The 22710-nt window shown below is 39.6% G+C and overlaps 1 protein-coding gene and 1 long non-coding RNA gene across 2 annotated transcripts in view; one reads left to right on the top strand and one right to left on the bottom strand.

Moving 5' to 3' along the window:
• Nucleotides 1-1319, bottom strand: part of adcy2b (adenylate cyclase 2b (brain)) — a 142052-nt gene extending 140733 nt beyond the window's left edge. The window contains exons 1-2 of the mRNA XM_062030169.1: nt 1178-1319; nt 940-1107 (exon numbers count right to left, since the gene is read on the bottom strand). Coding sequence (XP_061886153.1) covers nt 940-1001 — 62 coding nt within the window. The 5' untranslated portion in view covers nt 1002-1107; nt 1178-1319. The remainder of the gene's footprint in view (nt 1-939; nt 1108-1177) is intronic.
• Nucleotides 1320-18345: 17026 nt separating this feature from the next.
• Nucleotides 18346-19412, top strand: LOC133636307 (uncharacterized). The gene is made up of 3 exons (XR_009822216.1): nt 18346-18677; nt 19079-19132; nt 19284-19412. It is a non-coding gene; the product is annotated as an uncharacterized LOC133636307 (long non-coding RNA).
• The last annotated feature ends 3298 nt before the right edge of the window (nt 19413-22710 follow it).

The following is a 22710-nucleotide window of genomic DNA, read 5'->3' as shown; positions in this document are numbered from 1 at the left end:
CAGGCACACCAGTCATCAATCAAGACCATTGAGCGTCTTTATAACCTTTGAAAGTCTTAGACAAGAAGAGTATACCATATCATCATTGCCAAATTTTAACCTAATACAATATTCTAAATTTTACCAATTGTATTTTGTTACACAGTCAAACTGTTTTTTAAAATGCTTAAATAACTCTGCTCCCCAATTGCTCTGCCAGGCAATCACAAGAATACAAAGTGCTAGCAGATCTACCACCCGAGCAACGTCAAAAGACAACTGTTGCGTTCCATTCTATAGAACATCTTCTGCCCAGACTGCATTTTTTATTAAACGGACCACAACTATGTAACTCTCTACCTGACACTTTGAAATGTATACCTGCACTCGTCACTTTCAAAAAACAAACACAATTGTGGCTAGTTGAGCAACAATCGTGTTCCCATGTTTAGTTTTTACTCATTTTTACTCATTGGTTCTTATCTAGTTTGCACTTTGTCTGTGTTATTATTATTATTATTATTGGCTTTTATCTAGTTTGCACTTTGTATTATTGCTATTATCGACTCCTCTTTGCCTCATTCTTTTTATTTTCCTATTTTAATTATGTTGGATCTGTGTTGTTGTTGTTGTTGGGGACAAGTGTTGTAAATGAGCTTTGGCTACAAACACTATGATGCATACATTGGATAACTGTTTCAGATATCTATGTTTCTGTATCTGTCCCTATTTCAAATAAACCTTATATACTGTATATTCCCGGAGGACAGCTTCAAAGACACAAAGGAAAGACTGACATCCACAGATATTTTTAAGTCACGTAGCTGCAAAGTGGATGTTTGACACTGAAGTATGTAACAGATTACTCGCCGCATCTCCACTGACTCCGTAAACAGTGTGAGGAAAACAAGTGTGATAAACAACAGCGGTGTGTGTGTGTGTGTGTGGGGAGCCCCCTACCTTGTGGGTGTGGCTGGAGTGCGGGCTGTGCGCAGGCTGGGGACTGGAAGGGTTGGGGGCATGGGCTGACGGGTGCATGTGGAAGAAGGCGGGGAGACCGGTGTCGATACACACCTGTCTGCCAGGTATGGAGTGCATGGTGAGACCCCCGGGGAGTGAGACGCGAGCCTGGCAAGCAGGAGAAGAAGAATTAGAAAAAGGTATCCACATGTGATGGGTCAAAAAGGTGTGGTTTTACCTGTGAGCCTGGAGGCAACAGCAGGTGGTTCCCCCCCATTGTGGGCTTGCCTGTGCCTATACTGAACCCGGGCGGGAAAGCGAGGCCCAGCGGCGTGAATGACGGGTATGTCGGCAGGGGAGGCGGAGGCACAGCACATGGCGGCGCCGAATCAGAGTCCTGACAAATGGACAGGAAAGATGAAAAGTCGGAAGTCAAGAGTATCCACTGTGTGTTTTTATATTCAATACAGAGCTGGGGATTCACACTGCTCATTCAAACTCAACTCAAAGTTTCTAACTAAGTCTCAATGTGGATGTTTAAACTTTGTGTCTGATTTAGTTTGTTTGAGGCAGCCCTCGCCAAGTCCAGAAGGAAGTGCGCGTACGTAGAAATGAAAATTGAACTCACATTATCTGATCCTGAGAGCGAGGAGACAGAGGAGGACGAGGAGGAGTGCTGCTGGGGACTGGAGATGGACATGGGTGAGTCTGCGCTCTGCGGGGACACCGAGTCCCTCTGCTGCTCCTCTGAGCCCACACAGCTGGGGTCCTGCTCAGACCCCGCCTCCTTGGGCGTCGGCACTAGAGAGGTACCACAGAGTTTAACGCCGGGCGCTGATTTAGGGCAAAGAAGGTGGATGCTGACGTCTGAAGAATGGCACCTCTGTTATCTGTCCGTGCCAGATCCCTGACCCCCCACTTCTTGAAGATCCACTCCCTGTACTCGATGACTTCCTGGGTCAGCCTGATGATTCTTCCTAAGGTGCTGCCAGAGTTAAAGGAAAGAGATTAAGTGTCAGTGGGTGCTCTTCCTATGTATGGTCTGGATTACTTTTTGCCTCATCCCTCATTTGACTCCTCTTCCTCCTATCCAGGAGATGGCAAAAAGCCGCTGCCTGACCATGACTCGGAAAATCTGCAGAGACTCCCCCCACCCCCACCAAGGACTGTTTTCACTGCTGGACTCTAGAAAGAGGTCCGCAGCCTGCGTAGCAGAACCTCCAGGTTCTGTAATAGCTTCTTCCCTCAGGCCGTAAGACTCTTGAACGCATCATAATAATCCCCTCAATTCCCCCCAAAAATGGATTAAGTGGCTGGAATATAAAGACAATATAACATACATCCATCATGAAAAAGTGCAATATATTTATCTGTACAGTAATCTATTTATTTATATCTGCACCTTAGTGATCCTGCACTACCATGAGCTGATGCAACAGAATGTCCTTCTTATCTGTACTGTAAAGTTCAAATTTGAATGACAATAAAAAGGAAGTCTAAGTCTAATTTAAAGTAGCAGTAGTGGAAAAACTAGATGACTTTATAAGCTAAATTGTGTTTCATTCTATCCATTAAACCATATCTATAATCCACTAAGTATGTAAAAACAGTCTAAACGTCACAAAATGCCACAAATTCAATCGGCCATTTTGAATATTCCACTCCGAATGTCTTCAGCAATTTGCGTAGCTTCTACGTCAGTGTAGTAACGCTCCTGCACTCTGACCATATTATTAGGTCAGTCATACTGGAAATATGCAAACATTGGAAATAGGTGTGCTGTTTATCATTCACAATCCTTTTGTAAGACAAGAACATACACTACCGTTCAAAAGTTTGGGGTCACCCAAACAATTTAGTGGAATAGCCTTCATTTCTAAGAACAAGAATAGACTGTCGAGTTTCCGATGAAAGTTCTCTTTTTCTGGCCATTTTGAGCGTTTAATTGCCCCCACAAATGTGATGCTCCAGAAACTCAATCTGCTCAAAGGAAGGTCAGTTTTGTAGCTTCTGTAACGAGCTAAAGTGTTTTCAGATGTGTGAACATGATTGCACAAGGGCTTTCTAATCATCAATTAGCCTTCTGAGCCAATGAGCAAACACATTGTACCATTAGAACACTGGAGTGATAGTTTCTGGAAATGGGCCTCTATACACCTATGTAGATATTGCACCAAAAAGCAGACATTTGCAGCTAGAATAGTCATTTACCACATTAGCAATGTATAGAGTGTATTTCTTTAAAGTTAAGACTAGTTTAAAGTTATCTTCATTGAAAAGTACAGTGCTTTTCCTTCAAAAATAAGGACATTTACATGTGACCCCAAACTTTTGAATAGGGATGTCCGATAATGGCTTTTTGCCGATATCCGATATTGTCCAACTCTTTAACTACCGATACCGATATCAACTGATACCGATATCAACCGATATATACAGTCGTGGAATTAACACATTATTATGCCTAATTTGGACAACCAGGTATGGTGAAGATAAGGTACTTTTTTAAAAAAATGAATCAAATAAAATAAGATAAATAAATTAAAAACATTTTCTTGAATAAAAAAGAAAGTAAAACAATATAAAAACAGTTACATGGAAACTAGTAATTAATGAAAATTTGTAAAATTAACTGTTAAAGGTTAGTACTATTAGTGGAGCAGCAGCACGCACAATCATGTGTGCTTACGGACTGTATCCCTTGCAGACTGTATTGATATATATTGATATATAATGTAGGAAGCAGAATATTAATAACAGAAAGAAACAACCCTTTTGTGTGAATGAGTGTAAATGGGGGAGGGAGTTTTTTTGGCTTGGTGCACTAATTGTAAGTGTATGTTGTGTTTTTTATGTGGATTTAATAACAAAAAAACAAAAAAAAAAAAACGATACTGATAATAAAAAAAACGATACCGATAATTTCCGATATTACACTTTAACGCATTTATCGGCCGATAATATCAGCAGACCGATATTATCGGACATCTCTACTTTTGAACCGTAGTATATATGCTTGGCTTTTTTATGCATTCTAAATCTTAAATAAATAGTCAACAATTGATTCAACAGACGTCACGGTGGAAGAGGGGTTAGTGCGTCTGCCTCACAATACGGAGGTCCTGAGTAGTCCTGGGTTCAATCCCGGGCTCGGGATCTTTCTGTGTGGAGTTTGCATGTTCTCCCCGTGACTGCGTGGGTTCTACTCCGGCTTCCTCCCACCTCCAAAGACATGCACCTGGGGATAGGCCCCTCCCACCTCCAAAGACATGCACCTGGGGATAGGCCCCTCCCACCTCCAAAAACATGCACCTGGGGATAGGCCCCTCCCACCTCCAAAGACATGCACCTGGGGATAGGCCCCTCCCACCTCCAAAAACATGCACCTGGGGATAGGTTGATTGGCAACACTAAATTGGCCCTAATGTGAGTGTGAATGTTGTCTATCTATGTTGGCCCTGCGATGAGGTGGCGACTTGTCCAGGGTGTACCCCGCCTTCCGCCCGATTGTAGCTGAAATAGGCTCCAGCGCCCCCCGCGACCCCGAAGGGAATAAGCGGTAGAAAATGGATGGATGGATGATTCAACAGATGGAGGTTCCTCTCTAAAAACATCCAGAAAGTGCCAACAATATTCCATTTACATGTCGGGACCTGAAAATGATGCAAACATGAGTGATATTATTATTATAAACACCTATGCAGACGGACTATTTTAGCAGCGTGTTGATAGCAGTGAGCTAATGCTAGCTTACGCTGCTATTGTTGACACGCTATAAGACAATGGCTGCTTGGTCTCAAACTTGATAAAAGTCCATTCTAGATTATAATTCATGCACCTCTCACCTGCTAGTAGACACATGTGGCCATGCACCCACAGGCTGGTCCACTTTCACATCCCCGAGATGGTGAAAAAGACTACTTTTATTAACTCTTCGTAAGGATTGCGATTGAATCTTTATACCATCGAAATTGATGTGAGCGTCCCGTCCTGTCAGCCGCCATTCCAGCGAGAGTGGAAATATTACAGTAAGTGTTCGTTTTATTATGGTTAGTTTGTATGTTTAGCACCTAGCAATGCTACATGATGCTATAGTGTTTCAATAGAGCTGCATCCATTTAGCACTTGGCTTCCAACACTTATTGCTCATCCTCTTTGTGTTCAGGCTCAAAAATATAAGGTCCTGGATCATCATTTTCCCCAAAGTAATCGTGGTTTGCTCTCACAAAGTCTGCTTGATTAGCATTGTTGTTGAAGGGGAAGGGATTTGTGGAGCTTGATACTATTTTGATATTTATTTACTCGCAAACTGTGTAAGCCTTTTGATGTCATAAATCAGATATGTATGATAATAGCTTCAATATAGAGGCAACCTGTTTTTCCACTCCACTGGTACTTTAAAGTGTTTTCGTATTGTAAATATTTATTTCGGATATGTTAAAATAAAAATAAACCCACAGCAAAACAAAAAAAAAACACAAAAATGGTTAGTAAAATAAAATAATGAAATAAATAACATAGTGATTGTCCGTACAAGTGTACAGTTTCACCATCTAAGATGTCCGAAAAGGAATAGGAAGAAGCAGAGCTTGTTTAATTCCACCTCTTTGCTGTCTAGAAATAATGTTTAACACTTAATAATACTTTCTGTGCGTGAAGAATGGCGTTTCCGCCATGTGAACACCTGACAAGTCCGGAAGAGAAAGAGATGATACGGTATTATCTGCTCACAGATGCGTGCTTGTTTGAGTACACTGCAGCTTGTCCACAGGATTCTCACAGGAATGAGGCAAAACTTCATCCAGACCTGTGCTAACTACCGGATTGTGTTCTGACCTTTCAGATTCTTTGTTGGGATACGAGCGAGCGAGCGGCGACACGGCGTGACTCAGGACAGTGTAGGCGTAGTCAAAGACCTGTCGGACATGCATGGCGCCATAGGAGCCCCTGCCCACGTCGTTGCCTGCATATTCAAAGAAACAGTACAGTGTAGATTTCCCACTAATCGTGAAGTGTTCAATTGTATGTTGACGGAAATCCCACCTGGAAGCAGCGGGTCTTCGATGCACAGCATGGACGGCCTGTAACCGTTGGTCATGGCCATCTCGTCTTTGGCAATGTAGGCACCTCTATTTTTGATGCGAATCCCTGTTTTCAAGTAGTTAAAATGGCGACCGTACAGCTCGAAAAACTCGATCAGCAAGACCCCCAGGTTCTCGTTGGGGTTCCTGGCGTCGATACGAGGATGAAGCTGAGGACAGAGTGCGGGAAGAGATTTGAAGTGGGATGTTAACAAGGACTGGGACAGAAACAACGTACCTGCAAGAAGCTGATGACCATGAGGATGAGGCTGTAGGAGCTGATCCCCCCCGTGAAGACTTCATTCAGATCTCTCTGCAGCAGGAACTGCTTCAGCACAAAGATCAGGTAAGGCAGCACTGGATACTTCTGAAAGCAGACAAGAGACGGCAGATATATTCAACTTGATTGTTAGGGGACACGCATTTTCACACTCTGTTCACACCGGAACGTTTGGGTTGCATTTTTTTTGCCGGGTTGAAAAAAAAGGTCGTATCCACGAGTCACTGTGTGAAAACGGTGTGGAGAAGTGGCCAACTTGTGGCGCTGTAAAGCAGGGGTGTCCAAAGTGCGGCCCGCAGCTAATTGTTTACCGGCCCGCCACACATTCTGCAAAATTGATTAAGGCTGAAACGACGCGTCGACGTCATCGGTTACGTAAATACGTAGACACCATTTTTGTGCGTCGACGCGTCGCATAATGACGTCACACTACCGTCATGGCGAAGCGCAAAGCAGACGATCAAAGCAGACGATGCGAGCGGTGCGAGCGAGGGGGGAAAAGCATGCCAAAAGTGGTCAAAAGTGTGGGAGTATTTCAATAAACGGCCTAATAATGTTGTTGTATGCACACTGTGTCGAGCGGAAATGGCCTATCATAGCAGCACAACGGCTATGAACCAACATTTGAAAAGAAAACCATCAACTAGTCAATCGTCCGCGCGAGCATACGTTGTCATCATTACACAAAAACATGAATGTGTCATTTGTATCTGCTAGGGGTGTAACGGTACGTGTTTTGTATTGAACCGTTTCGGTACGGGGCTTTCGGTTCGGTACGGGGGTGTACCGAACGAGTTTCTAAGCTAAAGCTAACTTTAGCTGCTAAAGTCTTAACAAGCTGCTTTGCTCCTTCTGCCTCTGTCTCAGCACGCAGCATTGTCCCACCCACACAACCATCTGATTGGTACACACGCAGCATTGTCCCACCCACACAACCATCTGATTGGTACACACGCAGCATTGTCCCACCCACACAACCATCTGATTGGTACACACGAAGCATTATCAGCCAATCAGCAGTGCGTATTCATAGCGCATGTAGTCAGCGCTTCAGGGTGGAGCAGATAGGTGTTTAGCAGGTGAGCATCAGGCAGCAGACTCTCCCCAAATGATAATAAACACCTCCCAGTCAACTACTAGTAACATCACTATGAGCCCGTTGACCTTCTAGAAACTTAAACTGCAGCTCAGCTCACTCGCAGTCCTGTCTTGAGGTGAAGGCTAATTAGCTCTCAGTTCCAGCCACATCGACCCCTTCTGAGCGCCTATTTTCAGCTGCTGGGAATATTGTAAACAAGAAAAGAACCAGAGCATGTAGACATGCTAACCTTTCTTCATTACAACTGTTAGTCACTCACTGGAATGAGTAGAATTGGTTATTGTGTACTGTGTTGGACTGGATGTTTATTTTGCACATTTTAAAAGCAATACTTAATGTTTACAGTGCTCCAGAATATTTAGATTGGCACTTTTTTGTATTGGATGTTTATGTTTATTTTTGCACATTTTAGCAAATAAGCAATACTTTCACTTTTGTTGAAATGTTTACACTGTTGTTACAGAATATTTCGTTTTGCACTTTTTTGTATTGGATGTTTATCTTTATTTTTGCACATTTTAAAGCAAAATAAGCAATACTTTTACCTTTGAAATGCTTAAACTATTGCAGAATATTAAGATTTGCACTGGATGTTGACTTTTATATTCGCACATTAAAAAGCAAATAAGCTACTTTTAATTTTGTTAAATGTTAAAAGTTTTAAATGTTTACATTGTTACAGAATATTTAGTCATGTTGTTGTCAATGTTGACTGAGTGGCCATACTTCTTTTTTTTTGTAAATAAAAGCCATGCCTTTTGAAAAAACTGGCCTACATTTATTTTTTCATCTTCATTTTGAATAAAAAAATAATCGGTAAAAGGAAAAATAATCTATAGATTAATCGGAAAAAATAATCTATAGATTAACCGATTAATCGAAAAAAATAATCTATAGATTAATCGATAGAAAAATAATCGTTAGCTGCAGCCTTAAAATTGATAATATTGCAAAAATTTAAAAAAACATTTTAAAAAAGTGGAATGAGGTGAAATCTAACAAGAAAAAGTTGCAATGTTGACACAAGCTGCCATGCAGGCTGGCTTTTTTTCTTTTGTCTTTGTTTATTTTTCTTTTTTTTTGCCATTGCTAAAAAAGAAAAAAAGACTAAAAATCTATGTTATAATGAATTATTACTTCAAAAATATCACTTTAAAATGTTTTATGTGGAAAAAATATTGCATATATTGTGTGGTCGCCATATAAAAACATCAAAGTTTTATTTGACAAAAGAGCATAAAACAAACAAAATAATAGTTCAAACGTAAAATCGACAGATATATCTGAAGTTGATCTCGTAATTTAAGTGTTAAAAGAAAAAAAAACTGATAAAAATGTATCACTTTATGAGTGGGGGACCTTTTGGATCCCAAATATATTTAGTAGGATTTTATTTAACTTTTCACTGTGATTACTCAAAAATATTAAAGAATTAAAATCAATGGTGTCTTGCACTATTGATCTTTTAAGGCTCTAATTACTAAATACTGCATATTTCAGTTTTACTATAAAAAACAAAGTTGTCTTTGACAGAAAAGGCATAAAACCTTTTTTCTTTTTTTACTTTATATCAACCTGAAGTTGATATAGAGATTTACTGTAAGCGTTAAATTTAAAAAAAATAATAATTTGACTTATTTTTAACATTTTAATGACTGAAACCCTTTATGGTCCCCGGTAGCCATAAAGGTTAAAAAAAAAATCCATATATTTTGTTAAGGTTTGAAAATGAAATATATCAAAATGCTTAAATTTTTCCATGTGCGGCCCTCAGTGGAAAAAGTTTGGACACCCCTGCTGTAAAGAGACAAGAGCCGTGTATAGCAGGGGTCACCAACGCAGTGCCCGCGGGCACCAGGTAGCCCGTAAGGACCAGATGAGTAGCCCGCCGGCCTGTTCTAAAAATAGCTCAAATAGCAGCACTTACCAGTGAGCTGCCTCTATTTTTTAAATTTTATTTATTTACTAGCAAGCTGGTCTCGCTTTGCCCGACATTTTTAATTCTAAAAGAGACAAAACTCAAATAGAATTTGAAAATCCAAGAAAATATTTTAAAGACTTGGTCTTCACTTGTTTAAATAAATTCATTAATTTTTTTACTTTGCTTCTTATAACTTTCAGAAAGACAATTTTAGAGAAAAAATACAACCTTAAAAATGATTTTAGGTTTTTTTAAACACATATACCTTTTTACCTTTTAAATTCCTTCCTCTTCTTTCCTGACAATTTAAATCAATGTTCAAGTTTGTTGTTTTTTTTATTGTAAGGAATAATAAATACATTTTGATTTAATTCTTCATTTTAGCGCCTGTTTTTTCGACGAAGAATATTTGTGAAATATTTCTTCAAACTTATTATGATTAAAATTCAAAAAAATTATTCTGGCAAATCTAGAAAATCTGTAGAATCAAATTTAAATCTTATTTCAAAGTCTTTTGAATTTCTTTTAAAAAATTTGTTCTGGAAAATCTAGAAGAAATAATGATTTGTCTTTGTTAGAAATATAGCTTGGTCCAATTTGTTATATATTCTAACAAAGTGTAGATTGGATTTTAACCTATTTAAAACATGTCATCAAAATTCTAAAATTAATCTTAATCAGGAAAAATTACTAATGATGTTCCATAAATTCTTTTTTTAAGTTTTTCTCTTCTTTTTTTCGGTTGAATTTTGAATTTTAAAGAGTCGAAAATTGAAGATAAACTATGTTTCAAAATTTAATTGTCATTTTTTTCGTGTTTTCTCCTCTTTTAAACCGTTCAATTAAGTGTAAATATCATTAATTATTAATAATAACATAGAGTTAAAGGTAAATTGAGCAAATTGGCTATTTTTGGCAATTTATTTAAGTGTATATCAAACTGGTAGCCCTTCGCATTAATCAGTACCCAAGAAGTAGCTCTTGGTTTCAAAAAGGTTGGTGACCCCTGGTGTATACAGTAGGGGTGTAACGGTAAGAGATATTATGATCAATTCCAGACGGTTAGTAATACCGTTTAATTACAGAAAAAACTATTTACTAACTCATTTAAGGCAGGCCTGGGCAATTATTTTGCCTCAGGGGGCCACATTTAGAGAAAAATATGTGTCTGGTGGCCGGTAGGTCTGATTTTTAGGAACACTAATACAGAACCTCACAATAATGTCTGATTGCTAAAAACGTTATGACGGATCGCATTAAAAAACTGAATGGAATTTTAAATTGTTTTACTGAATGAGACACCCAGAATGTACATGAAAATAAAGAATGTGGGATTTACAATATTAACTATGAAGGATAAAACACTGAATATGGACAACATATGAACATCACACCCCCTCTTGATCGATATATTTGACAAGCAAGCGAAATGCAACAAAAATGTAACAAACACAGCGAAAGATGAACATGAAGGCTAAAAAAAAACACACCTACAGTGTGATATATCACTAAGCTTTAGAACTTTGTTGTAAAAATCTCCTTCTGCGTGTGTACGTGACACCCACATTTCAGGCTCTGGAAACACTCTGTGGAAATGCTCCCCACCCACACTGTTTGGTGCCTCGTCTGAGCTGCTGTGACTTAGATGACCATAGTAACTAATTAGATTCCCATAGTAACTAATTAGATTCCCATAGTAACTAGTATATCATGCAAAAGTGCAGATTCCAACCACTGAAATGCTTTGTATAGTTCAAGACTTATGGTCATTTGAAAACATCACTGCACATCATAATGGCAGCTACACTTTCCGTCTTAAAGATTTAAAAAAATGATTTGGGAATGTCCGGCGGGCCAGATTGAAAAGCTGAACGGGCCTGGTCCTTAATTTGCCCAGGTCTGAATTAAGGCAACCTTGCTCACTTGCTGGAAACAAAGTCGCAGCATGCGCACTCGCGGCGTTTGGTTTGAGAAAACATGGCAAGAGATTCCCTCCAGCCGATCGCTTTGTTTTACTTAATTCCACTCGCATGACGACCCTGGAGCCTCCACGTGTCTTTGACAGCGCACGGCTGTTATCAGATGGTGACAGGTGTGGACAATATTCAAGACAGACGCATTTGTCCCACACAAAAAGTATACAGAGAAGGAGAAAACCAGAGTCCTTCACACAGCTGCTGTGACTGCAAGTTAGCATGTGTCGGGAACATTGCCACAACATGTTTATAAAGTCTTTAGTTTGTTTACTGGGATGTCCACTCTCATCCTTTATTCAACTGCTCACTTTGTCAGTGCTCCAGTAACATCAACACCAGCTAAAATGTTTCTCCTCTCATCCAATTGAACGCAGGCTGTGAAGTGTCAACATGCTGAGTTGTCAGCGCGGCACAAAGATTGTGTATTAGATGCAAGAGGTATCACTCGTGTTTATTTTTGTAGGCAAAACTGTTGCACTGAACCATAAGGTGTTGTTGGAGAAAAGAAGCTTGCTTGTTTGATTTTACCTTCAATAGCCAAACTGCTGTGTGGTTTATATTGAGATCAAAAAGATATTACTTGTGTTTTTTTATTTTTTATTTGAAAACCAATCATGTGACATAGCATTTTGTTCATATTTTATGGCTCTTAAATGATCTGTCACAATACCGCATGTACATACAAAGCTCATAACCACATGCTGCCTGGGTGTCTACAGGAGAGGTTTAAACCCAGAGAGAATCCCTATGACCTCAGAGGTTCAGCTGTCTTCCAGAAAGCTAAGATAAGAACAAGCTTAAAAAGTAGATGTGTTTCTGTCAGGGGGGTTCAACTGTGGAACAGCTTGGATTATTCCTTAAAATGTTCCAGTTCTATTCACACATTTAAAAAACACTTTAAGACCAATGTCTTGAAAAAATATATCACTCTAGAACAGGGGTCTCAAACTCAATTTACCTGGGGGCCACTGGATGCAGAAACTGGGTGAGGCTGGGCCGCAAGAAAAGATTTCTTTAAAAAAATCTAACATGCACTTTTTAATGAATTCACCTTCTTTGAATGGCTTTAGCAACCTAGCAACCATATCACTCACCATGCAGCTAGCTTTGACTGCTGCATCACTCTTTTCGCTTGCTTTCTTGACGAAATCTTGTTGCATCAGTAGACTGGTTTTAAAATTTGCAACCCGGTTCACTCTCTCATCTCCCTGGTATTTTGCATACTCTTCAGCATGTCTAGTTGTATAATGACGTTTCAAATTGTATCTCTGTATCAACTACAGAAAAGAGCTATAAGGATTATTCATAAAGTAGATTACTTAGAACACACTAACATATTATTTATTAATTCAGGTTTATTGAAATTACAGGAGCTAGTAAAGTTACAGACATTATGACATTAAAAAATGTTTGTCATCACTTATGAGAATGAAGAGCATAGAAGAAAAGGTCATTTCCAACATCAGTATTCAAGGACAACTTTAAAACAAATGTGCATATCAGTGGTGGGGTTTAAACTATGGAATTATCTTTACAATGAGATAAAAGATTGTAAAAATATATTCCAATTGAAAAAATATATAAAGACAGAACAATAAAATCATATGGACAGCCATAAGTGTTTACATTTTGCTTTATATTTATTATTTTACTTATTTTTTGCCTGGTTTTGTATTTGTTTTGTATCATCCCGTGAGGTGTATATTACTTCTTTTGTTTTTTTTGTTCGGTTTGTACATCATGAAGTTTTGCACTTCTTGTGTTTTTGTGTGTGTTTTTTTGTTTGTTTTCGTTATATTTGGATGTAATTGTTGGTTTATATGATATCATTAAAGGCCTACTGAAAGCCACTACTACCGACCACGCAGTCTGATAGTTTATATATCAATGATGAAATCTTAACATTGCAACACATGCCAATACGGCCGGGTTAACTTATAAAGTGACATTTAAAACTTCCCGGGAAATATCCGGCTGAAACGTCGCGGTATGATGACGTATGCGCGTGACGAAGTCAGAGTAACGGAAGTTATGGTATCCTATACAAATACCTCTGTTTTAATTTCATAATTTCACAGTATTCTGGACATCTTTTGCAATTTGTTTAATGAACAATGAAGGCTGCAAAGAAGACAGTTGTAGGTGGGATCGGTGTATTAGCAGCGGACTACAGCAACACAACCAGGAGGACTTTGTTGGAGCGCTAGCCGCGCTAGCCGCCGACCTCACCTTGACTTCCTACGTCTCCGGGCCGCCAAACGCATTGGGTGAAGTCCTTCGTCCTTCTGCCGATCGCTGGAACGCAGGTGAGCACGGGTGTTGATGAGTAGATGAGGGCTGGCTGGCGTAGGTGGAGAGCTAATGTTTTTAGCATAGCTCTGTGAGGTCCCGTTGCTAAGTTAGCTTCAATGGCGTCGTTAGCACAGCATTGTTAACCTTCGCCAGCCTGGAAAGCATTAACCGTGTATTTACATGTCCACGGTTTAATAGTATTGTTGATTTTCTATCTGTCCTTCCAGTCAGGGGTTTATTTTTTTGTTTCTATATGCAGTTAAAGGACGATGCTATCACGTTAGCTCGTAGCTAAAGCATTTCGCCGATGTATTGTCGTGGAGATAAAAGGCACTGAATGTCCATTTCGCGTTCTCGACTCTCATTTTCAAGAGGATATAGTATCCCAGGTGGTTTGAAATACAAATCCGTGATCCACAATAAAAAAAGGAGAGTGTGGAATCCAATGAGCCAGCTTGTACCTAAGTTACGGTCAGAGCGAAAAAAGATACGTCCATCACTGCCTCTCAAGTCCTTCACTGTAACGTTCCTCATCTACGAATCTTTCATCCTCGCTCAAATTAATGGGGTAATCATCACTTTCTCAGTCCGAATCTCTCTCGCTCCATTGTAAACAATGGGGAATTGTGAGGAATACTAGCTCCTGTGACGTCACGCTACTTCCGCTACAGGCAAGGCTTTTTTTTATCAGCGAGCAAAAGTTGCAAACTTTATCGTCGATTTTCTCGACTAAATCCTTTCAGCAAAAATATGGCAATATCGCGAAATGATCAAGTATGACACATAGAATGGATCTGCTGTTCCCGTTTAAATTAAAAAAAATAATTTCAGTGGGCCTTTAAGTAATACTACGTATTATGTTGAAGGGGGCAGAAAAATATAAGATTTTTCTGCATCCTGCTCCTTCTCAGGCATTGGTGTGTAAATGTATAATTGAATAATTGAGGTATAATTGTCTATCGATCAAAGATGCACATCAATGAAGGAGATAAATAAAAATGAAATTAAATGAAATAAGACACGTCGGGGTGCGCCTGTGCTCAACAAAGAAATATTGCATCAAAAATCGTCTCTGTCTGGAGCCAACGGGAGGGGGGGGCTCGCCGTGGAGTTTACAGTCACGGTAGCAAAATTAGCCCCGAACGGGCTAACATCACCACTAACGTGTTACACGTCTGATTCGCCCAGCGACTCTCTGTCAGAGTATCACTGACGTCCAGTGCACCACACTTTTGTATTGTCGCTCGCTCCTTCTGCGGAGTGCTTTGGAAGTCTTCCCCGCCCGGACTGTTTACAACGGGGGCAGGAGCGAGCAGGCGGGCGAGCGAAGGAGGCAGGGAGGGAGGGAGGGAAGAAGAGCGTGTGCGGGTGTCGTGGAAAAGCGGCAAAATGTTTCTCTGCTTGCATCACGCAAGTGACATCAATGCATACTTGCCAACCTTGAGACCTCCGAATTCGGGAGATGGGGTTGAGGTGGGCGGGGTTGGGGGTAGCGGAGGTGTTTTTGTAGCCCGGAAGAGTTAGGGCTGCAAAGGATTCTGGGTATATGTTCTGTTGTGTTTATGTTGTGTTTAGGTGTGGTTGTTCTCCCGAAATGTGTTTGTCATTCTTGTTTGGTGTGGGTCCACAGTGTGGCGCATATTTGTAACAGTGTTAAAAAATATATAAAATAAAATATGACCACCCTCAGTGTGACATGTGTGGCTGTTCCTCAAGTATGTCTTGCAATAACTACTGCGTGTCTGCAGAAGCCTCATGCAACATGTGTATGGGACGGCACGCTGTTAGTATGGAGAAAAAGAAGATGCGGTGATAGTATCTAGAGGAAACTAAAGGCAGTGCCATCACGGCATGCCTTCGATATTGTTGAGAGCCTTAAACCACACCATGATTGGTAGATTCCTTCAGCTCCGCACTCAACGCTGTCAAGCACCATTCATTTAAAACTCTTCAGCTCCGCACTCAACGCTGTCAAGCACCATTCATTTAAAATCAAGCACCATTCATTTAAAACTCGCGGCTTAAACCACACCATGATTGGTAGATTCCTTCAGCTCCGCACTCAATGCTGTCAAGCGCCATTCATTTAAAACTCGTGGGCCGCACTAACATTAAACTGTCATATTAAGGTGGGGGCCCCACAATAACGTCTCGCGGGCCGCAATTGGCCCGCGGGCCGCATGTTTGAGACCCCTGCTCTAGAATCAACACAGTAGTTAATACTATGATCAATGTTAATTCAAATACTAAATGTGGGTTATAAATAATAATAGAAGTACAATTGTTTGTATATAGTATATAAATTGGTACAAAGGTTTAACATGTCTACAAGGATATTTCACATGCCTTTACTGTGTATATAATTGAACTGTGTTTATGTTATGAATAATGTGTATTTATAATATGTTGTACAATGGACATTCAATAATTTTCGGAAGTTTATTTTGTACTTGACATTGTTTATAGGGTTAGGCGCAATAAGTGTTCAACTTCAGCCTAAACCCTTTCGGTCTGCAACATTTTCATTTTCAATTTAAGAATGTACAACTGTTTGTTTATTTTGTTGACGATTGACCGAAGAATAATAAACTTGAACTTGAAACATATGTACACGAATGTACACAAAATGTAAAAATAAAGATAAAGACATCATGTAATGAGAAAAAGCTGACACGTTGATACTATTAATGAAAAAATATATATTTGTCTTTAAATATATTAGACAATACAAATTACACGTTCACACCCCAACACTGTTTTACCTAATATAATGAATAATCCTGATTAATAATTGTGATTTCTATAATGACCAAAATAATCTTGATTATTATTTTGGCCACAATCATGCAGCCCTGTGTATAAGACCAGGACCCAAATATGAACACTATTTTTGTCTAAATGGACAAAAAGTGCAGTTACGTCTCATGGCCATCAGGTGCCATCTTGCAAAATACTTACATTTGTTTATCCCCTACGTCCAGAAGGTGCTATCTTGCACAATTTCCACATGTATTTGTATTTATTTACTGTATGTTAATATTTTGTTTGTTATATTACTTTGTTTACAATGCTTGTGTTGCTTTCATGTGGACATTCAATTCCTACTTAAAGGCCTACTGAAATGAAATGTTTTTATTTAAACGGGGATAGCAGATCCATTCTATGTGTCATACTTGATCATTTCGCGATATTGCCATATTTTTGCTGAAAGGATTTAGTAGAGAACATCGACAATAAAGTTCGCAACTTTTGGTCGCTGATAAAAAAAGCCTTGCCTGTACCGGAAGTAGCGTGACGTCACAGGTTGAAAGGCTCCTCACATCTGCACATTGTTTACACCAGCAGTGAGAGAGATTCAGACAGAGAAAGTGACGATTACCCCATTAATTTGAGCCAGGAGGAAAGATTTGTGGATGAGGAACGTGAGAGTGAAGGACTAGAGTGCAGTGCAGGACGTATCTTTTTTCGCTCTGACCGTAACTTAGGTACAAGCTGGCTCATTGGATTCCACACTCTCCTTTTTCTATTGTGGATCACGGATTTGTATTTTAAACCACCTCAGATACTCTTGAAAATGAGAGTCGAGAACGCGAAATGGACATTCACAGTGACTTTTATCTCCACGACAATACATCGGCGAAGCTCTTTAGCTACGGAGCTAACGTGATAGCATCGTGCTTAAATGCAGATAGAAACAAAAGAAATAAACCCCTGACTGGAAGGATAGACAGAAGATCAACAATACTATTAAACCGTGGACATGTAACTACACGGTTAATGCTTTCCAGGCTGGCGAAGCTTAACAATGCTGTTGCTAACGACGCCATTGAAGCTAACTTAGCAACGAGACCTCACAGAGCTATGATAAAAACATTAGCTATCCAACTACGCCAGCCCTCATCTGCTCATCAACACCCGTGCTCACCTGCGTTCCAGCGATCGACGGCGCGACGAAAGACTTCACCCGATCATAGATGCGGTCGGCGGCCCGGAGACGGAGGAAGTCAAGGTGAGGTCGGCGGCTAGCGCGTCTGCTATCCATCTCAAAGTCCTCCTGGTTGTGTTGCTGTAGTCCGCCGCTAATACACCGATCCCACCTACAACTTTCTTCTTTACAGTCTCCATTGTTCATTAAACAAATTGCAAAAGATTCACCAACACAGATGTCCAGAATACTGTGGAATTTCGAGATGAAAACCGAGCTTTTTTGTATTGGATTCAATGGTGTCCGAATACTTCCGTTTAACTATTGACGTCACGCGCATACGTCATCATACATAGACCTTTTCAAGCGGAAGTTTAGCGGGAAATTTAAAATGTCACTTTATAAGTTAACCCGGCCGTATTGGTATGTGTTGCAATGTTAAGATTTCATCATTGATATATAAACTATCGGACTGCGTGGTTGCTAGTAGTGGCTTTCAGTAGGCCTTTAAAGGATACATGAAACAGTGTTATAACGTTTATTCTATAAAGGAAATCATTTTGAATGTGTTTATGTTTTTTAAATAAAACTTGTTTGAAAGACTTCAGTATAAGTACTTTTAGAACATTTTGAGTACATTTACCGCGATAATAATAACAGTGATAATTTTGGTCACAATAACCGTGATAAGAAATGTTCATACCGTGACATCCCTAGTGTAGAGAGAGTATGGCCAACACGGTTTCAGGCGATCTCCTCAATGATTGGTCAAAGGAAAGTCATGTGACTTCAGAGCGCCATGATTGCTAGCGACTTTGATGCTGCCCGTATGATGTGCTGCACTTCCTTACCAGACATTTATTTTCATTTAAAAGAGTTTTTTGCAGTGTAAACACGCCGTGTTGCTAACAAAGCACCCGTTCATCCTCTGAAGACCTACTTTTGCCATTGTAAAGACAAGATTTCAGAAGACTATTGGACCAGAAGCCACATATGGCTGTGGAATGTCGAAGTGAACAGGTAGTGACACCCTTCTCTCCACGCGAGTGGCTCACCAACACAGACGTTGATTTCAGCTTTGGAGGGTTATCTGAACTTGGAAAGGAAAGTTTGTAGCAGGTGGGAGCTTAAAAGCTGCTCCCCGCCATGGCTCGTCTTGGGACTGTGAGTAAAATCTTTATTGCAATCCCAATTAAAATATAAGTCACACATTTATCTGTGAGTCTGCCAAATACCTTTTAAATTGATCGATTCGCACACTGATTTTATTTTAGACTCGCCAAGTGCCTGTTTGATTGTTTTGTCATTCACAAGTCGAGTTGTTGGTCCGAAAATGTTGAGGATTTAGGCAAAATGAGGCTAATATGTTTATTTTTGGTTGTTGTGTATTTTCTGCCGGCGGGAGCATATTAGAGAGCCAGCTGGTGACTGAACACGGCATGCATGAATGCATCAAATATGGCCACTGAATTGCCCCAAAATTATACTTTGAAGCAACAAAGGCATGTTTTATTGGAAGGTAATGAGTTGTTTATAACTTTATTTAAACTTCATGTCATTTGTAGCAAAGATGGCACCTCTCGATGTTTCTCTCAGCGCTCAAAGGTCCAGAAAATACGGTAATCGCAATTGATTACGTGATAACTACAGGAAAAATGCTACTAATCGTGATTCAATCTTTTGTTAATTTGACAGCCTTAGTAATAACATAATAATATATACTAAAACCCCAGAGCGACAAATATTCATGTTCATTTTCCAATTAAAAAGGCAGCCTACCTATGCCCGTGGTAGTTTGTGAGTACTATCATGCCCGTGGTAGTTTGTGAGTACTATCATGCCCGTGGTAGTTTGTGAGTACTATCATGCCCGTGGTAGTTTGTGAGTACTATCATGCCCGTGGTAGTTTGTGAGTACTATCATGCCCGTGGTAGTTTGTGAGTACTATCATGCCCGTGGTAGGTTGTGAGTACTATCATGCCTGTGGTAGTTTGTGAGTACTATCATGCCCGTGGTAGGTTGTGAGTACTATCATGCCGTGGTAGGTTGTGAGTACTATCATGCCCGTGGTGGGTTGTGAGTACTATCATGCCTGTGGTAGTTTGTGAGTACTATCATGCCCGTGGTAGGTTGTGAGTACTATCATGCCCGTGGTAGTTTGTGAGTACTATCATGCCCGTGGTAGTTTGTGAGTACTATCATGCCCGTGGTAGTTTGTGAGTACTATCATGCCCGTGGTAGGTTGTGAGTACTATCATGCCCGTGGTAGTTTGTGAGTACTATCATGCCCGTGGTAGTTTGTGAGTACTATCATGCCCGTGGTAGGTTGTGAGTACTATCATGCCTGTGGTAGTTTGTGAGTACTATCATGCCCGTGGTAGGTTGTGAGTACTATCATGCCCGTGGTAGGTTGTGAGTACTATCATGCCCGTGGTAGTTTGTGAGTACTATCATGCCCGTGGTAGTTTGTGAGTACTATCATGCCCGTGGTAGGTTGTGAGTACTATCATGCCCGTGGTAGTTTGTGAGTACTATCATGCCCGTGGTAGTTTGTGAGTACTATCATGCCCGTGGTAGTTTGTGAGTACTATCATGCCCGTGGTAGTTTGTGAGTACTATCATGCCCGTGGTAGTTTGTGAGTACTATCATGCCCGTGGTAGGTTGTGAGTACTATCATGCCCGTGGTAGTTTGTGAGTACTATCATGCCCGTGGTAGTTTGTGAGTACTATCATGCCCGTGGTAGTTTGTGAGTACTATCATGCCCGTGGTAGTTTGTGAGTACTATCATGCCCGTGGTAGGTTGTGAGTACTATCATGCCTGTGGTAGTTTGTGAGTACTATCATGCCCGTGGTAGGTTGTGAGTACTATCAGTGGCAGCTGAGCAGGAGGGCTTGGCTGAGTCTTCAAAGAGGTGAGAACAGGACAGGAAGCTGGGAATCCTGTTTAAGAGCAACACCCGTGCTCCTAATGATAAAGTCACACATCAACAACAGCGACACTTGACTTCCTAACGATAAGCTCGCACTTCAACAACAGCGACACTTGACTGAGTGTGGCTGTCAGCAGTGAGCTTTGGAGCTGGGACACGGAGAAACCACGACGCAACACAAACAAAAAAAGGCAAACAAAAGCCAAAGGATGGCGTCGGCACCTGGAATTCCTGTGCCGTTATGAAGTTAAAGCCAGCGTGACCACAGCGGGCAGACGTCCAGCCTCAGCGGAGTATAATCAAGCAGCACCACCGCCAGCACGCTCCCAACTTGGGTCTTTGAACTGCTGGCCGACCACAACTCAGATGGGAACTTCCAAACTTCTATATTTAGACGCCACTGTAAAACAGTAATTATGCGACTCTTCTGCAGGGTAGTTTTACTTAAATACGTCTGCATTAGGGATCCACACATTATTGCCGCAAATATGTGTCATTTTGACGTATATATATATATATATATATATATTAGGGCTGTGAATCACGATTCGATTCAATATCGATTCTTGGGGACAGGATTTGATTCAAAATTGATTTTTTTTTCAATTCGATTCAAAAACGATATTTTCCCGATTGAAAAGGATTGTCTATTGATGGAATACATAGATTTCAGCAGGATCTACTCCAGTCTGCTGACATGCAAGCAGAGTAGTAGATTTTTGTAAAAAGCTTTTATAATTGTAAAGGACAATGTTTTATCAACTGATTGCAATAATGTACATTTGTTTGAACTATTAAATGAACCAAAAATATGACTTATTTTATCTTTGTGAAAATATTGGACACAGTGTGTTGTCAAGCTTATGAGATGCGATGCAAGTGTAAGCCACTGTGACACTATTGTTCTTTTTTATAAATGTCTAATGATAATGTCAATGAGGGATTTTTAATCACTGCTATGTTGAATTTGTAACTGATATTGATACTCTTGTTGATAATATTCATTTTTGTTTCACTACTTTTGGTTTGTTCCGTGTGGTGTTTGTGTCTCCTCTCAATTGCTCTGTTTATTGCAGTTCTGAGTGTTGCTGGCTCGGCTTTGCTTTTGGAATTGGATTGCATTGTTATGGTATTGCTGTGTATTGTTATGTTGGATTGATTAATTTTTTTAAAAATTAAAAAAATTAAAATTTTAAATAATCTAAAAAAAAAAAATCGATTTAAAAAAACAAAGTGAGAATCGCGATTCAAATTCGAATCGATTTTTTCCCACACCCCTAATATATATATATATATATATATATATATATATATATATATATATATATACATATACACACACACACCGGTATATATTGTATATATATGTATATATATATATATATATATATATATATGTTAGGGCTGCAACAACTAATCGATTAAATCGATTAAAATCGATTATTAAAATAGTTGCCGATTAATTTAGTCATCGATTCGTTGGATCTATGCTATGCGCAGAGTTTTTTTTTTTTTGTTTGTTTTTTTAATCAAAAAAAAAAATGATTTTTTTTTACTAAACCTTTATTTATAAACTGCAACATGTACAAACAGCTGAGAAACAATAATCAAAATAAGTATGGGGCCAGTATGCTGTTTTTTTTTCAATAAAATACTGGATAGGATAGAAATGTAGTTTGTCTCTTTTATCCGATTATTAATCGATTAATTGAAGTAATAATCGACAGATTAATCGATTATCAAATTAATCGTTAGTTGCAGCCCTAATATATGTGTATATATACGTGTATATACATATACATATGTGTATATAGATATACATATATATATATATACTGTACATATACATACATACATATAATACACACACACATATATATCTGCTTTTTTTTTTATACAACTACAACAGAACTCCATCTGCAGATACAATATATACACTTATGATACCAATATTTGCCCTGCATTGCAAAAGTTACCTTTTTGCTGGAGTAAATCATTTAATTAAAATAAAATACTCTCATTGTGAATAATCCTCCCCGAATGTGTTATATCTGACAGGGCATTTATTTGAGTTCTTGTGAGAATTCTCCTCCGGTCTGCTCGATTGCGGCGCTGGTCACCTACAGAACATCTGCTCCGCTTGACTTGTCAAAACTTCCATTTTTTTGGACGGGAATTCCAGTTTGTGTCCTTCTTCCCTGGTCTCTTCCTCCTGTTTTATCTGTTTTTGCTACCGCAGCGTTCGGGTCACACGAGAAGCCTCTG

This window comes from Entelurus aequoreus, linkage group LG20 (assembly GCF_033978785.1).
Source record: "Entelurus aequoreus isolate RoL-2023_Sb linkage group LG20, RoL_Eaeq_v1.1, whole genome shotgun sequence".
Lineage (NCBI taxonomy): Eukaryota > Metazoa > Chordata > Actinopteri > Syngnathiformes > Syngnathidae > Entelurus > Entelurus aequoreus.
The sequence above is the reverse complement of the archived record's forward strand: the minus strand, read 5'-3'. Positions and strand labels throughout refer to the sequence as shown.